At 46.6% G+C, this 20,806-nt stretch overlaps 3 protein-coding genes and 3 non-coding genes across 6 annotated transcripts; 2 read left to right on the plus strand and 4 right to left on the minus strand.

Annotated features, from left to right (window-relative positions):
- Positions 1 to 2,329: 2,329 nt before the first annotated feature.
- LOC127346182 (metallothionein-like protein 2C) lies at positions 2,330 to 2,951 on the minus strand. Its single transcript, XM_051372732.2, has 2 exons — positions 2,718 to 2,951; positions 2,330 to 2,616 (listed from the first exon to the last, which is right to left on the minus strand). Exons 1-2 carry the CDS (start codon positions 2,855 to 2,857, stop codon positions 2,511 to 2,513), a joined length of 246 nt encoding a protein of 81 aa, XP_051228692.1. The 5' UTR covers positions 2,858 to 2,951; the 3' UTR covers positions 2,330 to 2,510.
- Positions 2,952 to 7,818: 4,867 nt separating this feature from the next.
- LOC127346185 (outer envelope pore protein 16, chloroplastic-like) lies at positions 7,819 to 9,291 on the minus strand. The gene is made up of 5 exons (XM_071828788.1): positions 9,239 to 9,291; positions 9,051 to 9,068; positions 8,756 to 8,789; positions 8,575 to 8,642; positions 7,819 to 8,468 (listed from the first exon to the last, which is right to left on the minus strand). The coding sequence occupies exons 3-5, from the start codon at positions 8,778 to 8,780 to the stop codon at positions 8,325 to 8,327; spliced, it is 237 nt and encodes a 78-aa protein (XP_071684889.1). The 5' UTR covers positions 8,781 to 8,789; positions 9,051 to 9,068; positions 9,239 to 9,291; the 3' UTR covers positions 7,819 to 8,324.
- A 462-nt stretch (positions 9,292 to 9,753) lies between these two features.
- On the plus strand, positions 9,754 to 9,827 carry TRNAI-AAU (transfer RNA isoleucine (anticodon AAU)). Its single transcript has one exon. It is a non-coding gene; the product is annotated as a tRNA-Ile (tRNA).
- A 71-nt stretch (positions 9,828 to 9,898) lies between these two features.
- On the minus strand, positions 9,899 to 9,972 carry TRNAV-AAC (transfer RNA valine (anticodon AAC)). Its single transcript has one exon. It is a non-coding gene; the product is annotated as a tRNA-Val (tRNA).
- Positions 9,973 to 12,657: 2,685 nt separating this feature from the next.
- On the minus strand, positions 12,658 to 20,027 carry LOC127346181 (serine/threonine-protein phosphatase 7 long form homolog). Its single transcript, XM_051372731.2, has 9 exons — positions 19,429 to 20,027; positions 18,709 to 19,342; positions 15,392 to 15,536; positions 14,947 to 15,316; positions 14,455 to 14,874; positions 14,080 to 14,381; positions 13,742 to 14,006; positions 13,112 to 13,658; positions 12,658 to 13,032 (listed from the first exon to the last, which is right to left on the minus strand). Exons 3-9 carry the CDS (start codon positions 15,532 to 15,534, stop codon positions 12,782 to 12,784), a joined length of 2,298 nt encoding a protein of 765 aa, XP_051228691.1. The 5' UTR covers positions 15,535 to 15,536; positions 18,709 to 19,342; positions 19,429 to 20,027; the 3' UTR covers positions 12,658 to 12,781.
- TRNAI-AAU (transfer RNA isoleucine (anticodon AAU)) lies at positions 19,432 to 19,508 on the plus strand. The gene has a single exon. It is a non-coding gene; the product is annotated as a tRNA-Ile (tRNA).
- Positions 20,028 to 20,806: the final 779 nt, after the last annotated feature.

The raw sequence follows: 20,806 nt of genomic DNA on the forward strand, positions 1-20,806 counted from the left end.
GATCACCCTTGTTCTTACCACCCCAACTAGACCAACTAGTGCGAATTGTTTCTCGTCGCACTCAGTCGCTATAGCTCGACAAGCCACATCATCGGCGACGCCGGTGCTACTCCTTCCGACACATCACCCACGTCAGATTGGGGTTGAGATGACTTCAACGTGCTCTCCTGGATATATGGATCCATCGCCAGCAACCTCTTCAGCATTGTCATGCGCCTGTCTCGAGGCCGCACAATATTTGGGATTCCACCGAGAGCCTCTTCCACGAGAACAAGAAGCACTAGGTGATTCAGCTAGAGGCGGAGTTTAGGAACACTCCGCAAGGTGGCATGACCATCATCGACTACTGCACCAAGCTCAAGGCCCTTGCTAATACAAGACACACATGAACTAGACACTGAAACAACTAGACCCACTCGAACTTGATGTTGGTTCAGAAAAATAGGTAGACACAAGACATAGAGAGACACAAACTAATATGAGTCAATATCCAAATCGCTTCTGGTGTCCTCAGACGCGGTTGACTCGATGATATCTAGCCACCTCTCGGAATTCCGGTCGAGCGTTGATGACGGTTCGGTGGCGTACTCTGCCAGAATGGCGGCCTTCCTCATCCTCTTCTCTGCCCTATTCGCTCTACTCGCCGTCTTATGCGCCTTATAGAATTGGCGCTCATATTCCACGTCTTAGGGATGGTAGAGCCGCTACTGTGCCATGGCCCACTCGTCTGGCTTGGTGACGACAGGCCGCCACTGCCACCGCTGGTCCTCTTGCGTCACAAAGCGTGGTTGCGGAGTGACCGCATCGGCTTGCTTCCGAGACCCAATTTCCGGGAAGTTCATGTTGCGGGCGGCCTCATCCTTTGTGTTGAAGGTGCCGAGCCACACCCGCTCTCCAGCGGCGGTGATATCTGCCCCGAAATGCCCGCCCCCCCCCCCCCCCCGGCCACAAGCGGACTCAGTCGAAGCCCGTCGAGCTCAGATTGGCGCGGCGATGAGGAGACGTCTCGACGGCGGCTGGAAAACGGCCCTGCGGGGTCGGCGCTGGCGGGGTGAGGGGTTGTGGCGACAAGGAGCCAGTGGAGGGAGAACTGGGCTGTGAAACTTTGCGTTCGATACATGGCTTTATGTAGTGGCGCGAGGGCGAAACGGTGACGGAAAAATACGGCAAGAAGGAATTGGCGGGGAGAAAGTGGAGAAAAAAGTAGGCCGGAAGGACTTTGCCGTGTATGAGAGAAAAGCACATGCAAAAGGTGTGTCTTTGCCGTGTGTATTTGAAATGCACATGGCAAAGGCACACCTTTGCATGTGATTTTCCCCATTACACCGCAAAGAAGACATGGTAAATTCTCCCCTGCGCGAGCAACTTTTGGCGGGAAGAAACAGCACGCGGGGGAAGGGGACGTCGACGTGACCCTAATCCTATGGCATGTGTCCGTTAGAAGACACACGGCAAAGCCGTGCCCTTGTAATGGCTCCGCCAGATGCGGTACGTAGGGAAACATGGCACCTAGCTTTGCCATGTTTTTTTTTGCTCTTTTGTCCTGTACTTTTCTTTGACTTGCGTATTATGCATTTTTGTTGTGCATATATCTTTGTCGTGTGTTTTTGTGCTCTTTTTTTGCCGTGTATCTACATGTTCGGTACATGGCAACGACAAAAGAGTGGCACACGTCAATGAAGGATTTTCCTGTAGCAGAGATGAGCATCATCATGGAGATTGATAAGCTGCCACAGAGGAAGGAGAGCGTACTCCCCATTGGCATCGACATAGTCACCGCATATGTCGCAGGCCATCGCGAGTCACGAGAGCTCGTCAACATCGTCCAAGCGGCACCATGAATTTGTATTGCTTGCATCTTACCTCTGTTCACATCACAAAAGTCTCATTACTTTCTTAATTTGTATTGCACGGTGTATGTATGTCTATTATGTTGATATTTTGTACAAAAGTTTCATTATTTCCTTGGTTGTCCAGCTATGCAATGGCAGCACAAGTAGCTTGAAAATGAGTGGGCTAATTCCTCCATCGGATATATGCTTGTCGTCGTGCACTGAGATATATTTTTCATGTGCAGATCATTGAATTTCTCAAGATTAATTTCTTGAGCAAAACTAACTTCATGTTCCAAATTTTGTGTGTTACGCATGCCAATTACTTACTGTATGGGACAGATCCATCACTGCTGAAATACTGCTGCAACTTCTGTCTGAATTTCCTCAAGAGTTTAATTACTTTGCCGGCGTGACACTATGCGCTGTTCAAAGTGCTTCCGAGGTTTCAGACATCCCAAATTAAGATCGACAAGAAGATGATGGCAAAATTGACATGTAGTTAAGGCTGGGGTTTTTTATTTAGGACATGCATGCATGCAGATAATGCACACATGCATGCAGCTTGGGGCGTACAGACAGGCTTAGCATGTGTAGCTTAGCCCTCCATCAGGTAGCGTTACATGGTGGTAATTAAGTAGTGATGCAAGCCGCCAGATCAACTTGTTGATTGATGACCTAGCAGGTGCAGCAGGAGCAGCCGCAGCTGGTGCCGCAGTTGCACTTGCTGCAGGTGCAGCCACCGTTCTCCGCCTCCGCGGTCATGTCCATCCCACCGGCGCTCCTGCATACATCCCAAGATCAGCATACACAATTAGTTACAAAGGCCGCATGTGCTCGCTTGAAGTATGAGGTAATTAGTTAGTATAATTAACGAGCACGTACGCCTTGTGGGTGGCGGCGGCGACGAGGAAGACGTTGCCGGTGCTGGCGGCCTCGACGTCAGGGTACATGCCGCAGCCGTTGCAGCCGCTGCCGCACTTGCAGGCGTCACCGCAGCCGCACTTTCCTGAGCAGCACGACATCTTCGAGCTTGGTTGGGGCTGGATGGCCGGAGATGGATGCTTTGGTTGGCTTCTTGCTGGATTGCTTGATGGCTGGCTTGAGGAACTATGGCAAGGCGGCGAGGCGTATTTATAGGCGAGGCTGGGGTCGAGAGGCACGAAAAGGAATACGAGAGATGCTGCACGTACACGCGCACTTTGGGAAAGGATGGAGGGGAGTGAGCCAGGGACCACCGCCTGGGGAGGAGGAATAAGGATAGGGGCCTCACCCTCAAGTTGATTCCTTTTGTTTCTTCTAGCTTTCTTCTTTCTCTCTTCATTTCTTTGTTTCTTTGTTTCTTTCTTACAAGGAACTGCAAAAGATAAAGTAGTAATATTCTTGAAAAAAGATGATATTTCATATTACTAGTATCAAAAAGAAAGATAAGGGTATACATTGTATATATTTGTCGGTCATGTTATAAGCGGAAATATCTGAAGCCAATTAGCAATGTGGTACACATCACATTCTTTGTACTCCCTTCGATCCATATTCCTTGATACTAAAATGGATGTATGTACAACTAAAATGTGTCTAGATACATCTATATTAGCAAGTAATATGAATTGGAAGAAGTACTTTTATTCTTTATTTATTTCTAACAAGAAAATGTAAATATATTGTTACCTCACAAAAAAAAATATGAATGGTTAAATTCAAACAAGGGTGATATTATTTTTGGGTTATTATTTTACATGCTTTACACACAAATTAGGGATTGCTAGAGGGAATGGTATTTCTTTTTAAACTTTTGGTATTAAATTCAGTCAAAATTAAACTGAACACTGTAAGTTTCGCAAAAAGTACCCATGTTCCAAACATTCCCTTGAGGGACAGTGTTAGGGGAAAAGTATGTTGCTACCAATGAAATTGTAAAGCATAAGTGTAATTGTACTTTGTGCTTCAGGGCGGAAGGCCAGGGAAAAGTTGATGGATAAAGGCCACCACAAAAGCTTGGCAACCCTTGGTTGTGATAGGTCTGGATAACGCTAAAATTTCAAAAAATATATTCATATTTTATATATAGAATATTTTCAATAATTTTCACCCTTCATTGTCTTTAGGTGATCTATAATGTTTTGAAATCATGGACCTCTAGTTACCAATTCCCGAAGATCTTTGTATTGTTCTAACTGGATAGAGTATATCATCCGGTGCCAATAAATTCAAATGAGCTCTATCTAGGCCCTGTGAGCTCGGCAGCATAACATGCCGTTACATTTGTTATATGCGCCTCTTGGCATTTCTTCTATATGAGTAATACACCTCTCGGAGTGTATTTTTCTTGTAGACAGTGGTCACAGTGCTCATGTTCTTTTTATATTTTAATAATTTTATGGCATGTGTAAATAAATAAATGCTTAAATATAACACCCATGAAGATTCTTTGTTAGCCCCTCATTCTTTTCATTTAGTGCAGACCGAATACAACCTCAATTATTCACGGGATTTTGCACATGCAACAGTGTATTCCATCATGTGCGAGCTTTTTCTCAGAATATTTTGAAGCTTCAAACTAAACATTTTGAATTATTGTTTCGAAATGGAAGGAGTACATGCGCTTGTGAGTAACATGTATGTCCCGTTCAGCACATGAACTTTTGTTTTACATGTGAAAGCAATGATGCAATAAAGGTAAGATGGAAGTGAGTGGATGGCGCCAATTCTTGTCCACCCTGCCGAAAGCTCTATCTACGGCTACGAAGTTCTTGACTTAATTATTTTCTTACAGAAACGGCGCCTATGACTTTGTATGGAGATAACTATCGCCGATATTTCGCATGGCACCTACAGTGCTACAGGATAGCCGCATTTATATCTTTTTGTCATGGAGATAATTAAAGAAGAGAGGGATACGATAAGACCAATTACTTTTCATGAGATATGGTATCCGCTCGACACAAGGAATAAGATTTGGTTGTATCTAGTGATGCAAAGGCCCGTGGAGAGTGATTTTTCCGCCCGTAGCGCTTAGATGCAACCATAGACGTGAAAAGTCGGAGATGCCTTGAGCCATGTATATACAGCTCCGAAACCACAAATATGGCCCGAGCTACATGGTGGCCGGTTTTTTGAAAATTTTGGAATCGTCATTTTCAAGTTTTTTTTAAAAAATGAGAACAAAAATGCTAGGTGTAGATAATGTTGAAATCGACCACCATGCAAAATATAAAATTAAAATTACTTGTATTAGAGTAGACTATAAAAGGTTGATAAAATTGTTCACCGCATCCAGATCTACACATTCTTTTTATTTTTGCTCAGCCATTAATATAATGAGTTTTGAATTGATTTATTTTTGCTGACTAGTAGATTTCATCATTATCTACATCTATTGTTCTGATTTTTTTTTAATCTTTCAAATACAATTTTCGGATTTTTCAGAAAACAAACTCCATGTAGCTTGGGAGTCGGGAGGCATTTGTCCCTGCCTTTCCATTGTTCTCTTGCTTGCATACCGCTTTCCATTGTTCTCTCTGGTCAGGCCTTTCTCTTTTGATGAAATTAGAGTGGCTCTTTTTTCTATGAACGATAACTCCAGCCCTGGTCCAGATGGTCTTGGATCAGCCTTTTACAAACGTCATTGGGAATTAGTGAAGCACGATCTGCTTGAATCTCTCACTGCCTTCCACTCTCTATCCACAGATCTCAGGCCCATTAACAAGTCCCACATTGTCCTTCTTCCTAAAAAAGAGGGTGCTAACAAACCTTACAACTTCCGTCCCATATCTCTTCAGAACTGTTGCCTCAAGGTCCACATCAAGTGCCTTACTCTTCGCCTTCGGGAGCTTATTCCTTTCTTGGTTCACCTAGACCAAACGGGCTTCATTTCCGGACGCTCTATTGCTGAAAACTTTGTCTACGCTGCCGACATCGTCCAAGCTTGTCACAAGCGCAACGCCCCTGCCGCTGTCTTCAAGCTGGACTTCCGTAAGGCCTTTGACTCTATCTGCTGGGATGCTTTGGACAAAATTCTTCTGGCAAAAGGATTTCCTGAGATCTGGCGCTCCTGGATCCGGATGCTCAACGAATCCAGTCAAACCGCTGTGCTTCTCAACGGTATTCCTGGACGCTGGATCCAATGCCGCAGGGGGCTGTGACAAGGCGACCCCCTCTCCCCCTTCCTCTTTAACAATGTCGCTGATGTTCTCCAGCAAATGCTCCTTCAAGCCTCTCGCAAAGGCCCCCTTGTCGATGACCTGCTGTGCCATGTGCTTCAGTACGCTGACGACACCCTTATCATCATCAGGGCCATTCCTGAACATGTGGCCCACCTCAAGGCGGTGTTGGATTCCTTTTCTGCCGCTACAGGCCTGGTCATCAACTTCCACAAAAGCACCTTCGTCCCTATTAAGACTGACGATCAATCTGCCTCTCACATGGCTGCCACCTTCGGCTGCGCTGTCTCCTCCTTTCCCCAGACCTACCTCGGCCTTCCGCTATCTACTCACAAGCTTCGCCTTGCTGACTTTGCTCCCATTATGGCTAAAAGCGACATGCGGCTATCTGGGTGGCGAGGTCGCTGCCTTCCCATTGGGGGTCGCCTGCTCCTCATCAACTCGGTTCTGATGGCTATGCTTGCTCATGCTATGAGTGCCGGCATTCTGCCTGCTGGGGTGGTGGAAGCCATTGACAAGCGGCGCCGCTCCTTCCTCTGGACGGGTAAGGAGACTCGCAATGGCGGGCAATGCAAGGTGGCTTGGACCGACGTCTGCACCCCCAAAAAGTTCGGGGGCCTCGGGGTGCTCTCCCTGCAGGCCCAGAATGCCGCGCTCCTCTCCAAGTTCCTGACTAAGATGCACTCAAGCTCATCTGCGCCTTGGGCCTCCTGGTTCCGGCGTAATTATGGATGGAGCGCCTCTAGGGACCTTGGAGATCATCACTACCTTAACACCCCCATCTGGAAGGACATCGTTGCTGGCCTCAACACCTTCAGGGATATTTCATCTGTCACTATTGGTAACGGGCATGCTACGGCCTTCTGGTATGATCTTTGGTTTGAGACGTCCCCCCTCCGCCTTCGCTTCCCCCACCTCTTCTCCCACACCACCCGTCCTAATATTAGTGTGGCTACTGCTCTCTCCTCTAGCCTAAATCTCTCCCTTGTGCCACGCCTTACCGAGGTTGCTATGACCGAGCTTCGTACCCTCACCGCCGCCCTAGGCTCTGTGGTGCTTCGCCTCGACATCCCGGATTTACGTGTTAGCCACCTCACTAACAACTTGCTTACAAACAAGAGCTTCTATTCCAGTTTTTTCAGCAACCTGCAGATGGACGACATTGCGACGAAGGTTTGGCGGAGTGCAGCCCCCCTAAAGTGCAAGATCTTCTGCTGGCTCGCTAGGAAGAAGCGTCTCCCCACCAATGAACGGCGTTTCCGTCACCACCTTGGCAGCTCTGCTACCTGCCTCTCATGCCCCCAAGATGAAGGCACTGATCACCTCTTGCTTCACTGCCACAGGGCCAGCAAAGTCTGGAGGTTCTTCCACCGCGACTTCGACGACCATGACTACGCCACCTTCCCAGACTTCTGGCTCCTACGCTGCCGCACCTACGAGGAGACTACCATCAACACCGCCATTGCTTGGAGCATTTGGAAGCGGAGGAACGCCCTCACCTTCAACGGCGTTATTGAGGACATCTCCGTAGTTGCCCAGCGCTGCCTCGAGGACATTAGGCTCTGGGCTTTTAGATGCACTACCCCTGCTTCCTCTCACCTTCTTAATTCTTGGTGTAATGGCTAGCTACGACCCTCCCTGAGATCTTTCATCTCCCCTCTCTTGCTCCCTCCCCATCCCATACCTCCTTTACATGTAATGTTCCCCTGTACGATTTTGCTTTGATGATATGAAAAAGTTTAGGCTGGCGTAAGCCCGCCGTAGTCCAGGTCAAAAAAGAATCCAATGGCAACGACATAAAACAAACATGGACATGGGAAACGTAAAAAAAATAAAAATTTAGGCCACACATTTCAATTTCTGCTGCTCATCACATGGAACACAAGTTCGACTCATCCACGTCCATGCTTGGCTTTAATTTTGCTAACGTCGCCACCATTAAGACAAAGTTGCCCCCCAAAAAATGTTAAGACACAAGTTGGAAATCAATTAAAGAAGAGATTTGCTGGGCGTCAGGAGTTAACTGTTCCTGGGAGCTGATCAGCAATGCCCGAGAATCAACTGTTGGAGCTGATCAAGGACGATCTGCTTCTCCTGGAAGCTTATTTGCAAGAGGAAAACAGAGGAGAAGAGCAAGGCTCTATGCCTGATCACAGCGAGTAGTCTGCTTAGGAGTTAACCTTGCCATGTGTTTTTCTTTTTATGTTTTTCTCTGTGTCAGCTAGTCCCTCTCTAGCTTGTAATTGAACCTGTTTCTCCTCTTAATTGATTTGGTAGAACACCTACCGTTTACCCTAAAAAAATTAAAGAGGAGAGGATGATGATCAGGCTAATAGGTGAGGTGATTCAAGAACTGGGCGGCGGTGGCAATGGCTGCTCCTGTGATGGCATTACTGACGACATGCTTCCGGTCATCGCTGTTTGCTGCAGACACCTGAGCTCCGGTCACAGCACCCCCCAACATCGCATTCTTCTGCAAAATTCCATCTCAGATCATGAATCCAGTAGTGCGCGCAGACATTAACATCCAAAGGTTCAAAGATACTAGTGTACTGTTAGTACTTTACAGGTATAATTACCCAGTCTCGGTGACCACGGATCTTGTCGATGCCATACTCCACGCCCACGTACACGCCAGCAACACTACCTGAATTAATTGTATGTCGATCGCAGCATTGATAGATCAATATATAAATGGCAGAAACCAGATGCAGTAGTAGTACTACTGAATACTGATATGCAATTAGACATATAGATTACCCCAATATACGCCTTCCTTGCACATCTTCTTTAGCTGCAAATGCATAAATTCAGCAACGATTTAGCACTGCGAATTACACACCAACTTTTCTGAAGAAACGGTTCATTGAGTCCCTCAGAACTGTAGCGCAACTGCTTTGGACAGGGTTCTTTTTAGCGAGAGATTAGGTGTTGTACAAGCGATCTCAGCTAGAAATTTTTCTTAGTTATTATAGTGTCTGCCTCTAGGGTACAAAATAGTGTCAAGATGAGAGGAAATGGAAATGTGATTACGCGTAGATAAAGCAGTACTTACTGCGTGCTCAGCTTTGTGCTTTGAGACGTCCCGTGCATTCGCGTTCAGCCAGAGAGAGATTCAGAAAATCGTGTCTCACAGAGCACAAACTCGATCTTGTGCATGAAGTGGGTTTATGATCTTGTGCATGAAGTGGATTTATGATCTTGATTAACGACACAAGGACAAGATTACAATTTACAACCTACCTTTGTGTAGGCAGTGGAAGGTCTCCTCGGCGGCGACCCTGGAGGCACCGATGGCGCCGACCTTGAGGAAGCCGTCCGCAGTGCGGTTAAGGAACGGGTGGCCCAGGTCCACGGACAGGAAGCCGCCGTGACCCATCGATCTCTCACCGATCTGTTTTGCTTCTCTCGATGACATACCATTACATATGATTATATGAACTGTGGTCGTCTAATTTAAGCACATCGATCATCCTGTATTCCTGTACATGCGTGGACAGGAGTGATCAGGCATTCGTCATGCACGAAACGGTCACGATCCGCATGCAGCGCACGGCATGTTTTTCTGCTTCTTCTTCTTCTCTTTAGACAAAACGACCTATTCATCCATTCTGGATACATACATGTATATATCATGCTAACCAGAGACCCTCTGTCAGCATCCTCGTCGGTTTGAGAAATAGCAACAGGGAAAACAAAAACAGCAAGACACGAACACGATTAGAATAAATAATATTAATAAATATACTGCGCCGAGCGGCCTATTAGTTCAGCTGGTTAGAGCGTCGTGCTAATAACGCGAAGGTCATAGGTTCGAGACCTGTATGGGCCAATTTGTTTTTTTGTTCTGTATCATTTTTTTCATAATTCTTCAAAATTTATGCAAAACAAAAATAAATGTTTTGGCTTCGCCCAGGTTCGAACCGGAGACCTTCAGTGTGTTAGACTGACGTGATAACCAACTACACCACGAAACCTAGTTTCATCGAAATAACCAAAGAAACTATAAGATCTATTTGCTTTTAGATATCGGAGATGTCGTGTGCAACACCCCTCACTTTGTCCATGATGAACATTTCTGTTGAATTCTTACCCTATTTTCTTTTTTGCGTCTAGAACGTGCCTCTTTTTTTTTCCTAAAGACATCAGAGGTGCTCATTGTCATAGATGCGACAGAATATCATTTAAAAAAATTTGTGGCAAACTTAATTTTGTTCTTTTTTCGAAAAAATGCAAACTTAATTTGCTAGACAACGGAAACAAAGCTAGGTTGACAAGACCTCATATTCATTGTGTGTGTTTACTTGGTGGCACAAGAGCAAACGGGTTAGGGCAATTCTTTTTTTTTCTTAGCTCGGCACTCTTTATGGTTAGAGAGATGTACATAGAGTCAACATTCTTTTATTTTTTAAATATATACTACCTTTTTTTAGCTCACTACTATATATGCAGCAGTGAAGTTCAAGTTGTTCACATGGTTTGCGCCGCGTAACGCTGCTGGACATAGGATCATCTAGCTAGGCGTGAGTTGCTGCATCGGTAGACTTGTGTGTTCTTAGGTGGACGATGACGTGGAGCACATCCTAGTTAAATGCCCGTTCAAGCAGGAAAATTGTTTCAGGCGCTGAGTTGGATTGGTTTTTAGCATTTCACACTCCAATTGTGGGATACGCTAAAGGAATTGTGACTTCGTTGCTAGGGCAGATTCTGGCCAAGCTTCGCAGCGTGTTCAATTCAGCGGCGATGTGCATTCTTTGTTTCATCCGGCTCAATTGCAACAATAGTTTTTTGAAGCAACAATGTTTTCCCATCGGCAGATTGCGAGGAATTTTGTTTGGGCAGGGGGTGAGGGAGAACACGCCCCACAGGGAAAAGCGCTGGGGAAGATTGTATGTAGATCCAAGATTCTTGGGGGGCTCGGGATGCTGGATATTGAGAGATCTGGACGTGCCCTACTACGTTGGCCTTGGCTCCAATGGTCTAACCCCGAACACACTTGGGTTGGCTTGAAGCTTCCCTGCGATGGTGTAGATATGGCCCTTTTCAGGGCTTCTAACAAGATCATTATTGGCGACGGGGAAACTGCCTCTTTCTGGCACGACAACTGGTGTGACTGAGGCCTCTCTCTCAGTGGGCATCGGATCTATTTAAAATTGCTTCCAGGAAAAACCGCACGGTTGCAAAAGAAATGCGCAACAAAAACTGGATCCGCTCTGTCAACATGATTATATAGCTCGCCTATTCAGCTTCGAACACACTTGGGTTGGCTTGAACCTTCCCTGCGATGATGCAGACATGGCCCTTTTCACGGCTTCTACCAAGATCGTTACTGGCAACAGGGAAATTGCCTCTTTCTGGCAGGACAACAGGTGTGACCGGGGCCACTCTCTCAATGTGCACCGGATCTTTTTAAAATTGCCTCTAGGAAAAACCGCAAGGTTGTAAAAGAAATACGCGATAACAACGGGATCCGCTATGTCAGCATCATTATATAGCTCGCCTATTCAGCTGGTTACATGGAGGGATACTAATTTCTTTCTTCCCTTCCATTGAAAATGCAACCTTGTATGTTCCCACCAAGGCTTGAGGCTGTCGTTTTGATCAGGGGCTTGAATTTGCAGTTATAAGAGCATCTCTAGTAGATACTCCAAACCACAAACCCCAAAACCACCTATCCATGGCACCCCAACGTAGTTTTGGGGTTTGACAAACGTGCGGAGAGCAGAAACGGCAAACCAAACTGCATATTTTAAAAAATTGGCGTGCAAGGTTTGGCCCCCATCCGCCGCTGCCGACCGCCATATATGGGGGCATTTCACGGGTTTGGGCTGCGGCCTGGATCCGTTTTCCAGACCAGACTACCGATGCGGGGTCTAGTCTGGCTCAAAAAACGACCGAAAACCCCATATCAGCGTAAACTTCGGTTTCCAAATCGATATGGGGTATCTGCTAGAGATGCTCTAAGGCCTGAAAACACATAAACCAATAGACCCATTGCGGCAACTGATAGTCTACATGGTCTTCTTCTTGCAGACAGAGAAAATCGCCGTGAGCCATCAATCTCTCAATGGCCAGCCAGGATCTGTACCTGTCACTTACAAGTGGACGATCTTTTCTGCTTCTCGATCTCTAGCAGCACTTAGCCAAACTTATCGATCAATAGATCATGTATAGTATGTGATAGCACCAACTGGCTTTTTAATTTAAACAGTTGTACGAGAGTAATCCTCCAGGACGAGGTATTCAGTATACATGAAACGGCATGCTTTGCCTTTTCTTCTCCTTCATTTTCTTTTTCAGATAAAACGGCTTGATCAGCCAGGATACATCATGTTCAGCAGCCTCATTATTTTTTTAAAATAATACGAATTAATTATTTAATTCCAGGATTATCACGCGTTTTCAAAAATTTACAAAAGTGTGACTCGGTCGGATTCTAGTAGGCCGTTCGGACAGGGGCAAACCGACTGGGTATCGGCTGCAGGGCTGCACCACATGGCCAGACTCGTTGGTCGATAGCAGGCCAACTGGTCGATAGCTGGCCAACTGGACAGCTAGAGACCAATTGGCCTCCTACTAACCGATCGGCCTGCTGCTCCGATTATTTGCATGGATGTGTTTTGTTTTGTTTGCATCACGCTTAGGGTTAGCAGGGATATAGCTTGAGGCACTTATGGCGCCATTTTTAAACGCTACAACATACTGATACATAGTTCATACATAATGTCTGATACATAGGTGATGCAAACATAAATGTCCGATACATAGATACATAAATGTCTGAGACTATGGACGGCGTCTGGGGTTTCGTGGGGGCGGCGTAACACGGGGTGTCCAACCGAACCTGTCCGGGGCCCTGGTGATGCGAGCAGGGATCCAGGACCCGGACTCGGGGTCGTACTGCGTCTCCTGTGTGGGCTCTGGTGGAGGAGTCTGCATACCGACATAGTTCTGCTGCGTGTTGTAATACTCCATGTGCTCAGGATCCTGATGACTAGCTCCCCATGAAGGATTGAACGCAGTGTGCTGCGTGTATCCTGTGCCACGAAACATAAGTGATGTCAAACTAAGTGGAGTATAGTCTATATGGAACACAATAGCTAGAATAGTACATACCCTGCGTGTATCCTGCTCCTCCCATGAAAGAGGCCTGCTGCAGCTGCCACTCGTCGAAAGCAGCTTGCTGCTGATAGTCACCGAACATACCGTGCTGCTGGTACTGATAGTCGTCGACGGAAGGAGTGTGCTGCTGCTGCTGCCACGACGAACCTCCTGCATGGTCAGGAGGTGGTGGTCTGGGTGTCACCGTCGGTGTGAGACGTGGCCGTGATCCGTGGTGCTGGTACTGAAAGTCGTCGACGGAAGGAGTGTGGTGCTGCCACGACGAACCTCCTGCCCGGTCAGGAGGTGGTGGTCTGGGTGTCGCCGTCGGTGTGAGAAGTGGCCGTCGCTGCTGCTGTGTGGAGGGCCGCGGTGGAAGGAGGTGGCGCTGAACGACATCAGAACTACGGCTGCACGTGATAGCCGAGTAGATCCCGCGTAGCTTGTCCTCGAGACGCCTCAACCAGGACACCTGCTGGTTGCGTGGCTGCAGAAGAAGCCCACTGGACACTTGACGTGTGTACCGAGTGACTTCATCCTGTAAGTATGAAGTCATCTGGCCCTGAAAAATCATGGTAGCATATAAATCGTACAACCCAATAGATAAACGACAAGTATGATGGTGGAATAGAAAGTAGTACGTACCGCGTGCTGTCGACTGCCGGCTGTGGACTGAGTCGGGTACATATCGTGCATAGACGCATGAGGCGCCTCGGCTGGATCAGTCGGCGGGATGAGGCGCACTCGCGTGGCTGCAGTGTACCTCTGCAGATATGCGTCAAACTCCTGTGGATCAAACTGCTCATCGTTCGGCCAGACGTGTGTTGTCGCACCATCCCACTCAGCAACATACGAGCCAACGCGCTGAAGCCACCATGTCGAGGAGTGATTAGTACCCTTCCTATTGTACCTGCAGAAAATAATTGTGTTAGTTAGCCGAACCATGATGAACAATCTAAAACTTAGCGACGCTCAGAACTTACTTGTGGACGTAGGCAGGGAGAGGTGCTATCGGTGGCGGAGGATCGACCAGCTGCTGAGAGCCGAACTGCCTCATGATCATCTGCTGGGCCATTACCTCCACGGACACATCGAAGATGATCTTCGACTGTGTCATCCAGTACGCACAATCTCTATAGCAGAGGTTAGAGATCCCGCCGGGGTACCTTGCATGCACGGCGGCCGCCATATAGGGCTCCCAGATCACCGCCCTATCATCGAGCACGTCGAACTGCTCGGTGAACGCAGGGTAGCAGTTCTTGACCTGGTCGCGAGCAAATCGTCTCTGCGGAGAGAAATAGTCAGTACTCGTGCAATACTATAAATTACGAAAGAACTATGTTCGACAGTGTACATACCTCGCGACGTGTCCAAAGTATGCCGAAAGTAGGCATGTCGATGTGGTCTGGATCATCCAATTCGTTTGCCCCGAAAGGGCGGTCAGCATCTATGTCTGGCCGACCAATCGGGAACCTCTCCCAGGACCACAGCTGCAAGAACAGTGGGCAGCCAAGAAGGCCAGACTTGGGGGAGACAAGTGTACAAGCATTGCACAAACCTCGGTACGTTGCTGCTAGAACCGCGGAACCCCAACTCCGCTGTATGATGTCGTCGGCGGTTTGTGCCTCTGCTATCTCCAGTGCAATGGGGATGAAGCGCCTGCTGATGGTGGTCTGATGGTTCTCTGTGAACATCACCTTCCCAAGCAGCCACAATATGTACGCCTCGAGACTCCTAGTGATCTGTGCCTCACTCATCGGCGGTGTGAACTGCGAAACCTACAACAATGAAAAAGATGTTAGTTTTAACAATGCAATAACCATAAATAAATTTGTTATAACAATGGTTACCTCGAAGTTGAGTAACCAGTCACACTTTGGACCGTGGTCCTCACAGAGAAAATCAGTCTGGCCCGGACGAGTTCCCTGAAAACGTGCATGCATTTCTTCATCCCAAAGCATAGGTTCTGCCAGCGGGCCTATGGGCTGACCCGCCAACGGTAGGCCTAGTAAGAAAGACACGTCCTGGAGAGTAGGGGCCATCTCTCCCCACCGAAAGTGGAACGTGTGTGTCTCGGGCTTCCACCGATCCACCAGGCTGGTCAGCAGGGAGTTGTCCTGCTGAAGGCGCTTGATCGGCGTGCCTACTCGCTCACCGATGACCTCTGACCTAGTGGCCTCAACCAACCGTGCAAAAGGAAGAAGTCCAGCCCACTTCAACCTGCAAATTCATATAAGAATCCAATTAGTATGTGCCAGTACTTCAAATTGAATATACCAAATAAATCCCACATACCTCTGAACCCAACCGGGGTGTATCTGCCAATTCTGATTACCCCCGCGTGTCACCATTGGTGACAGGCTATTAGGGCTGGCCTCTAGCTTGGCCGCACGGTGCGCCCTCTCAATGTCCCTATTGAGCAACGATCTTCCTGCCATTTCTGTAAACAAAAAAATAGTCGTTATTACTCATTACAAATGATAACATAGTTGCAAAAGTGAAACGACATAATACGGATATAAAATATTGTAATGTACATGATCACAATAAAATTGGAAAGTAGTTCCATACTTATTACAAATTCATTGTTCACTACATAAAATTGGAAAGTAGTTCCATACTTATTACAAATTCGTTGTTCAATACATAAAATTGCAAAGTAGTTACATACTTATTACAAATTCGTTGTTCAATACATAAAATTGGAAATAAGTTCCGAAGTAGCGTCTCGCCGCTTAGTTTCTTCCCCTCCCGCGTCGTCCCCTTGTGCCTCGCTGCCCCCTTCCTGCTGGGCCAATGCCGAAGGTTGGACAATTAGTGTCCCAATGACCAAATTGATTGCATAGGAAACATTGTCTCGTTGGCCCTCCAGCTTCAGATTCATCCATATCATTCCGGATGCGCTGCGAGGGACGTCTGCCGATGCCTGTCCTCAGTAGCGTCGGGTCTGGGATATATCGCCTTTCACCAGGGTTTACAGTGTTGAAATTTCCCATCGACCGAAATCCTTCCAGCTCACCGGTCCAAGTGTTGAGCACGGCCTCCTTCAGGTAATACGGAGAGACGAACGAGATTTCCGACATCCCCAGGACACCACAAACAGCTAACACATGTGAGCAAGGAAGATGAAGCAACTTTGGTTTGTTGCATGTGCAATCGCAAGTTGGCCATTCTTCATTGCCAATTTTCACATCATGCGTCCGCTGCGGATTCCCACACCCGAACCTATCTGTAGGTAAGCGGACTTTGAACCTTCTTTCCACATTCCCAATTTGAACAACAGCGAGATGCTTAGCTTTCTCCTTCTTCTTATGCATGTACTCCATAATCTTCGAACAATATGGTGTGGTTGGTTTGTTCACCATATGCATCCGAGCCTTCTCACGTCTCTCTTTGTAATATTTAACTGTGCCCATGAAAATACCCTCTACTATAGCTGTAAGTGGCAAAGCTCTGTTGCCTCTCAGCACAAAGTTATACGACTCTACGAGGTTGGTTGTCATGACGCCGTATCTAGCTCCATGTGTGTCGTGCAACAAAGACCACCTCTCTGTAGGCTCATGCTCTATCCACTGCTCAAAGTTTTTAATCTGTCTTCCCTGCCTTCTCCTTGTTCCGGGCGGGTCAAATCCGGGCAAGTCGCACAGACCTTCGGGTGCATCATAAACTGGTGCTTCTACCGTTGTTGTTCCTGCTGCAACTGCCTGAATATGTGTTGCTATGTTAGCATCTCGAGCTGCTTTCCTCTGCACAACTATTTGCTTCATCAACTCCTGCAGTTTGCTACGCAAAAAATTATACTTCCACTGCTGGTTCTGGATGCACAGCCTCTTGAAGACATTCATAAGGTTCTTGTTCCTGAATTGTGTGTAAAAATTGGCCCCAGGTGGCGCATGCACCAACGGCTCTCAATGTCAATCCATGGCGTTTCTTGCCCAGGCTCTTTGAGTGTCTTAATAGCTTTCAGTATACCTGCATGTCTGTCATGAAGGATGCAAACATTCGGCTTCTCCTTTACAATTGAAATCTTCAGCTGCCTGAAGAACCATAACCAGCTTTCGGTGTTCTCACTCTCCACGAAAGCAAAAGCGAGTGGCACGATTTGATTGTTTTCGTCCATTCCAATGGCGGTCAAGATTTGACCCTTGTACTGACCGGTGAGAAACGTGCCGTCGACACATAACACGGGTCGACAGTGTCTGAATGATTCGATGCATACACCCAACGAGAAATAGACTCTATGCAGAACCCTGTAAGATGACTCTGGCAAAAACAAGTCCTGGATGTTCACATATGTGTCTGGATTCCTCGTCTGCAGCGTCTGCAGCAAACGCACAACAGCATCGTATGCGTCTCGAAACGAACCAAACCTCATCTCCAGCGCCCTCTGCTTAGCCCTCCAAGCCTTGCCATAAGAAATGGTGTAAAAATGATGCTTCTTAACATTCTTTTGTATGGCGTTTACTCTCATGGCTTGCCCTTCCACTATTTCAGTGTACAGCAGCCGAGCTATGAGATCAGACGACAGGTTGCAATGATCGTTGCGGATACTTGCAAGCTCACAACTGTGCGCCGCAAAGTCGCTCACACGCCATGTTGTGTCATATTTAGGAACATACCCATGCACCCTTCCGGGACAATTGATGTCCACGCATTCCATCGTCAGGTATTTTCCAGATGACATAGTTGTTCTGAGCTCCCTCTGGCTCGCCATTGCCCACTTAATTATTGCATCCTGCATATGTCGCTTCGATGGAAATATGGCCCCTACGGCGACATTGTTCTGGTGATACTCCCAGTTAGAATCAAGGCCATCGTTGATTGTCATTGCAGACGAAAAGTTATGATTCCATCTGCCAGGAATAGGCACCTCCTCCCCATCATCAGACTCATCGGAATCATCAGCATCACTTTCACCTTCTGTATCTTCCTCTTCCATCTGGTTCTGCATGTATCCATTCTCTTCGTCACCATCAACCTCACCGTCTTCTCCTGTGTAACCATCACCCTGACCACTATAAACATCTTCCGCATGGCTGCTCTGTCCAGGCTCGTAACCACCGGCACCGTCAGGTGCTTGACTGCTTTGGCCTGATTCGTAACCACCTCCTCCACTGTAACCGCCTTCAGGAGGCGCTACCTCCTTCGCCACCGGTAGAACTAATGCCACAGGGTTAGTTCCTCTCCTTTCAGACCCTTTTAACCAGCTCACCCACTTAGAGGTATCATCTACGGGCCTCAGATACCATAAAATGTTTGATAACGACTTAGTCCATAATGCATGCACACCCACTGTATGCACTTCAGGATTAAGCCCGAAACATTCTATCAACCAGTCCTTCACCTGCTCAATTGTCCATGTTCAAGGGGCAGTCAAATTCATCTCTACATACTTGAACTCACTCAGATCAACTCCCATCTCATTTGATCGGACACTACCCAAACCATAGTAAAATACTATCTTCACTACATCTGTCATCTTTGCTCACCTAAAAAAAATTCCATCCGCGTCAACAAACGTAACTACTACACAGCACATAAATACACTAACACCAACAGCACCCCACATTAACCTACACAGTTAACACTACTATGCAAAGATTAGGGTTTACCCTTGTAGCGTGAGCAGCCTCTCCAACTGCAGCAGCACGAGCAGCACGAACAGCACACAGCAGCTCAGCACCACCACGAACCAGCAGCAGCTCAGCCCCTAACACCACCACCAACCTCCACCACCAACCTCCACCACTTCATCACCATTGCTGCTAAATAGCACCACCAATCTTCTCCAAAACCTAACCCATCTGTAGATCGGGCTTCCCTCAACTAATAGCAGCAAAATGGTGAAGTTTTATCGGCTAAATCACTAGGGATCTGCGAAAAATGGTGAAGTTTTGAGCTGTTCTTGCGTGCAGGAAAGAGAGTAGGGAAGAAGAGAGGAGGAAGAAGAGAGAAAAGGAGGCCGGCCCGTGTCTCTGCGGCAGCGCGTGGAAAGGCAGCGAGCGTGGGACTGCGCCGCGCGTCGAAAGGAAAGGGTCTGCGCCCGCGCGTGTCCGGCCATGCACAGCTTTGGATGCTGCCGTCCGATCGGCCTGCAGCGGGCCGACAGGGTGCTGTCGGCTGGGCGGGTACAGCGTCCACCTGCAATCGGCCTGCTACCGTCCGATTGGCCCACTGCTGTCCGATCGGCCTGCGGTAGTCCGACCGGGTCACACTTTTGTAAATATTTGAAAACGCGTGATAGTCCTGGAATTAAATAATTAATTCGTATTATTTAAAAAAAATCGCATAAGCTGTTCATCAATAAATAATGAATAAACCGAACAATTTACCAAGGCCTATTAGCTCAGCTGGTTAGAGCGTCGTGCTAATAACGCGAAGGTCACAGGTTCGAGACCTGTAAAGGGGATCGGGGCCTGACACACTAGTAGAAAACTGGGCTTCCGTCCGGTACTAAAGGTTGCATTAATACCGGTTTCACTGTCCAGGGCGCCGGCAACCTTTAGTACCGGTTCGTGTCTTTTTTAGCTCTGCAAAATAAAAAAGAAAATGATAAAAAATTTAAAAAATAAAATGTTTGGAGATTCCTATATGTTACGCAACCTACTATTAGAAAAAATTAACAAATTTGAATTTTGACTCTTTTTGCATAAAAAGTTTAGAAAAAGGTAAAATGGCATTAAATTTTGCCTACGACGGTCAGAAAAAAGCGTATAATATATCAAAATGATAGTGGAAAAAAGTTACATCCGATTCTACCTAGGTTTACCCGGTTAGCTAATTTTTAGATTCTCAAAATTCCAAATGGAAATATGAAAGCAGGAGTATTTTAGTTTTCGCTAGAAATTTAGGATTTTATATATTTTTTTTAAAAAATTAAATTAATAGTTCCTTCCTGCATAAAGATTACTATTACTTAACCATAAAGGTTAGTAAATTTTTAGATTTACAAATTTTTAGGTTTTAGATTTTGCAAAAACAAATTAAAATTTAAAATATATTTAAAAAGTAAAAATAATTAAAAATTTATTGTTTATTTATTTATTCAATATTATTTTTACATCTTTACTTTTGTTTATTAAAATAATCATGTGGAATTCAAACAATAAAGAAGTATGATATCCTGACCAACATGTTAATATGATTGATATGATACTACTATCAATAACATGCGCGCGAAGCACTTGGGAGTGAGATGGAAAGGAACTCGGCAGTTAAGCGTGCTAGTGTTGGAGTAGTGGGAGGATGGGTGACCGAGCTGGAAGTTTGACCACGAGTAAGTAGTTTGACTAGAGATAAGTGCAGTTAGAGACTAAACTTATCAAATAACTAAAATATTAGAAATTATGAAAAAATAGATAAAAAGAGGGAGCGAAAAAATAGATAAAAAAAATTTGATAAAAAAAATAGCACCGGTATCCTTTAGTACCGGTTCGTAACACGAAACCAGTACCAAAGGTCTCCACTCCCGTGGGCTCCTCCGTGCCCACGTGGAGGCACCTTTAGTACCGGTTCGTAAGGAACCGGTACCAAAGGGGGGAGGCTTTAGTCCCGGATCTTTAGTACCGGTTCCAAAATCGGTACTAAAGGTCCTCTGGAACCGGTACAAAAGGGGAGTTTTTCTACTAGTGACACAGCCTGAAGCGCTCTGCTGCAACCCCTTTAGTCCCGGTTTGTAATACAAACCGAGACCAAAAGCTCCAAACGAAC

This window comes from Lolium perenne, chromosome 3 (assembly GCF_019359855.2).
Source record: "Lolium perenne isolate Kyuss_39 chromosome 3, Kyuss_2.0, whole genome shotgun sequence".
NCBI classification, from domain to species: domain Eukaryota; kingdom Viridiplantae; phylum Streptophyta; class Magnoliopsida; order Poales; family Poaceae; genus Lolium; species Lolium perenne.

Bases quoted from the DNA above. Each gene is read 5' to 3' on its own strand.
- LOC127346185 (XM_071828788.1), bottom strand. From the start codon at position 8,780: ATGTGCAAGGAAGGCGTATATTGGG. The intron at 8,643-8,755 runs GTAATCTATATG...CAATTAATTCAG, and splicing joins CAAGGAAGGCGTATATTGGG to GTAGTGTTGCTGGCGTGTAC. The intron at 8,469-8,574 runs GTAATTATACCT...GGAATTTTGCAG, and splicing joins TCCGTGGTCACCGAGACTGG to AAGAATGCGATGTTGGGGGG.
- LOC127346182 (XM_051372732.2), bottom strand. From the start codon at position 2,857: ATGTCGTGCTGCTCAGGAAAGTGCGGCTGCGGTGACGCCTGCAAGTGC. The intron at 2,617-2,717 runs GTACGTGCTCGT...GGATGTATGCAG, and splicing joins GCCGCCGCCACCCACAAGGC to GAGCGCCGGTGGGATGGACA.
- LOC127346181 (XM_051372731.2), bottom strand. From the start codon at position 15,534: ATGGCAGGAAGATCGTTGCTCAATAGGGACATTGAGAGGGCGCACCGT. The intron at 14,007-14,079 runs GTAAGTTCTGAG...TATTTTCTGCAG, and splicing joins CTCCCTGCCTACGTCCACAA to GTACAATAGGAAGGGTACTA. The intron at 13,659-13,741 runs GTACGTACTACT...ATGATTTTTCAG, and splicing joins CCGGCAGTCGACAGCACGCG to GGCCAGATGACTTCATACTT.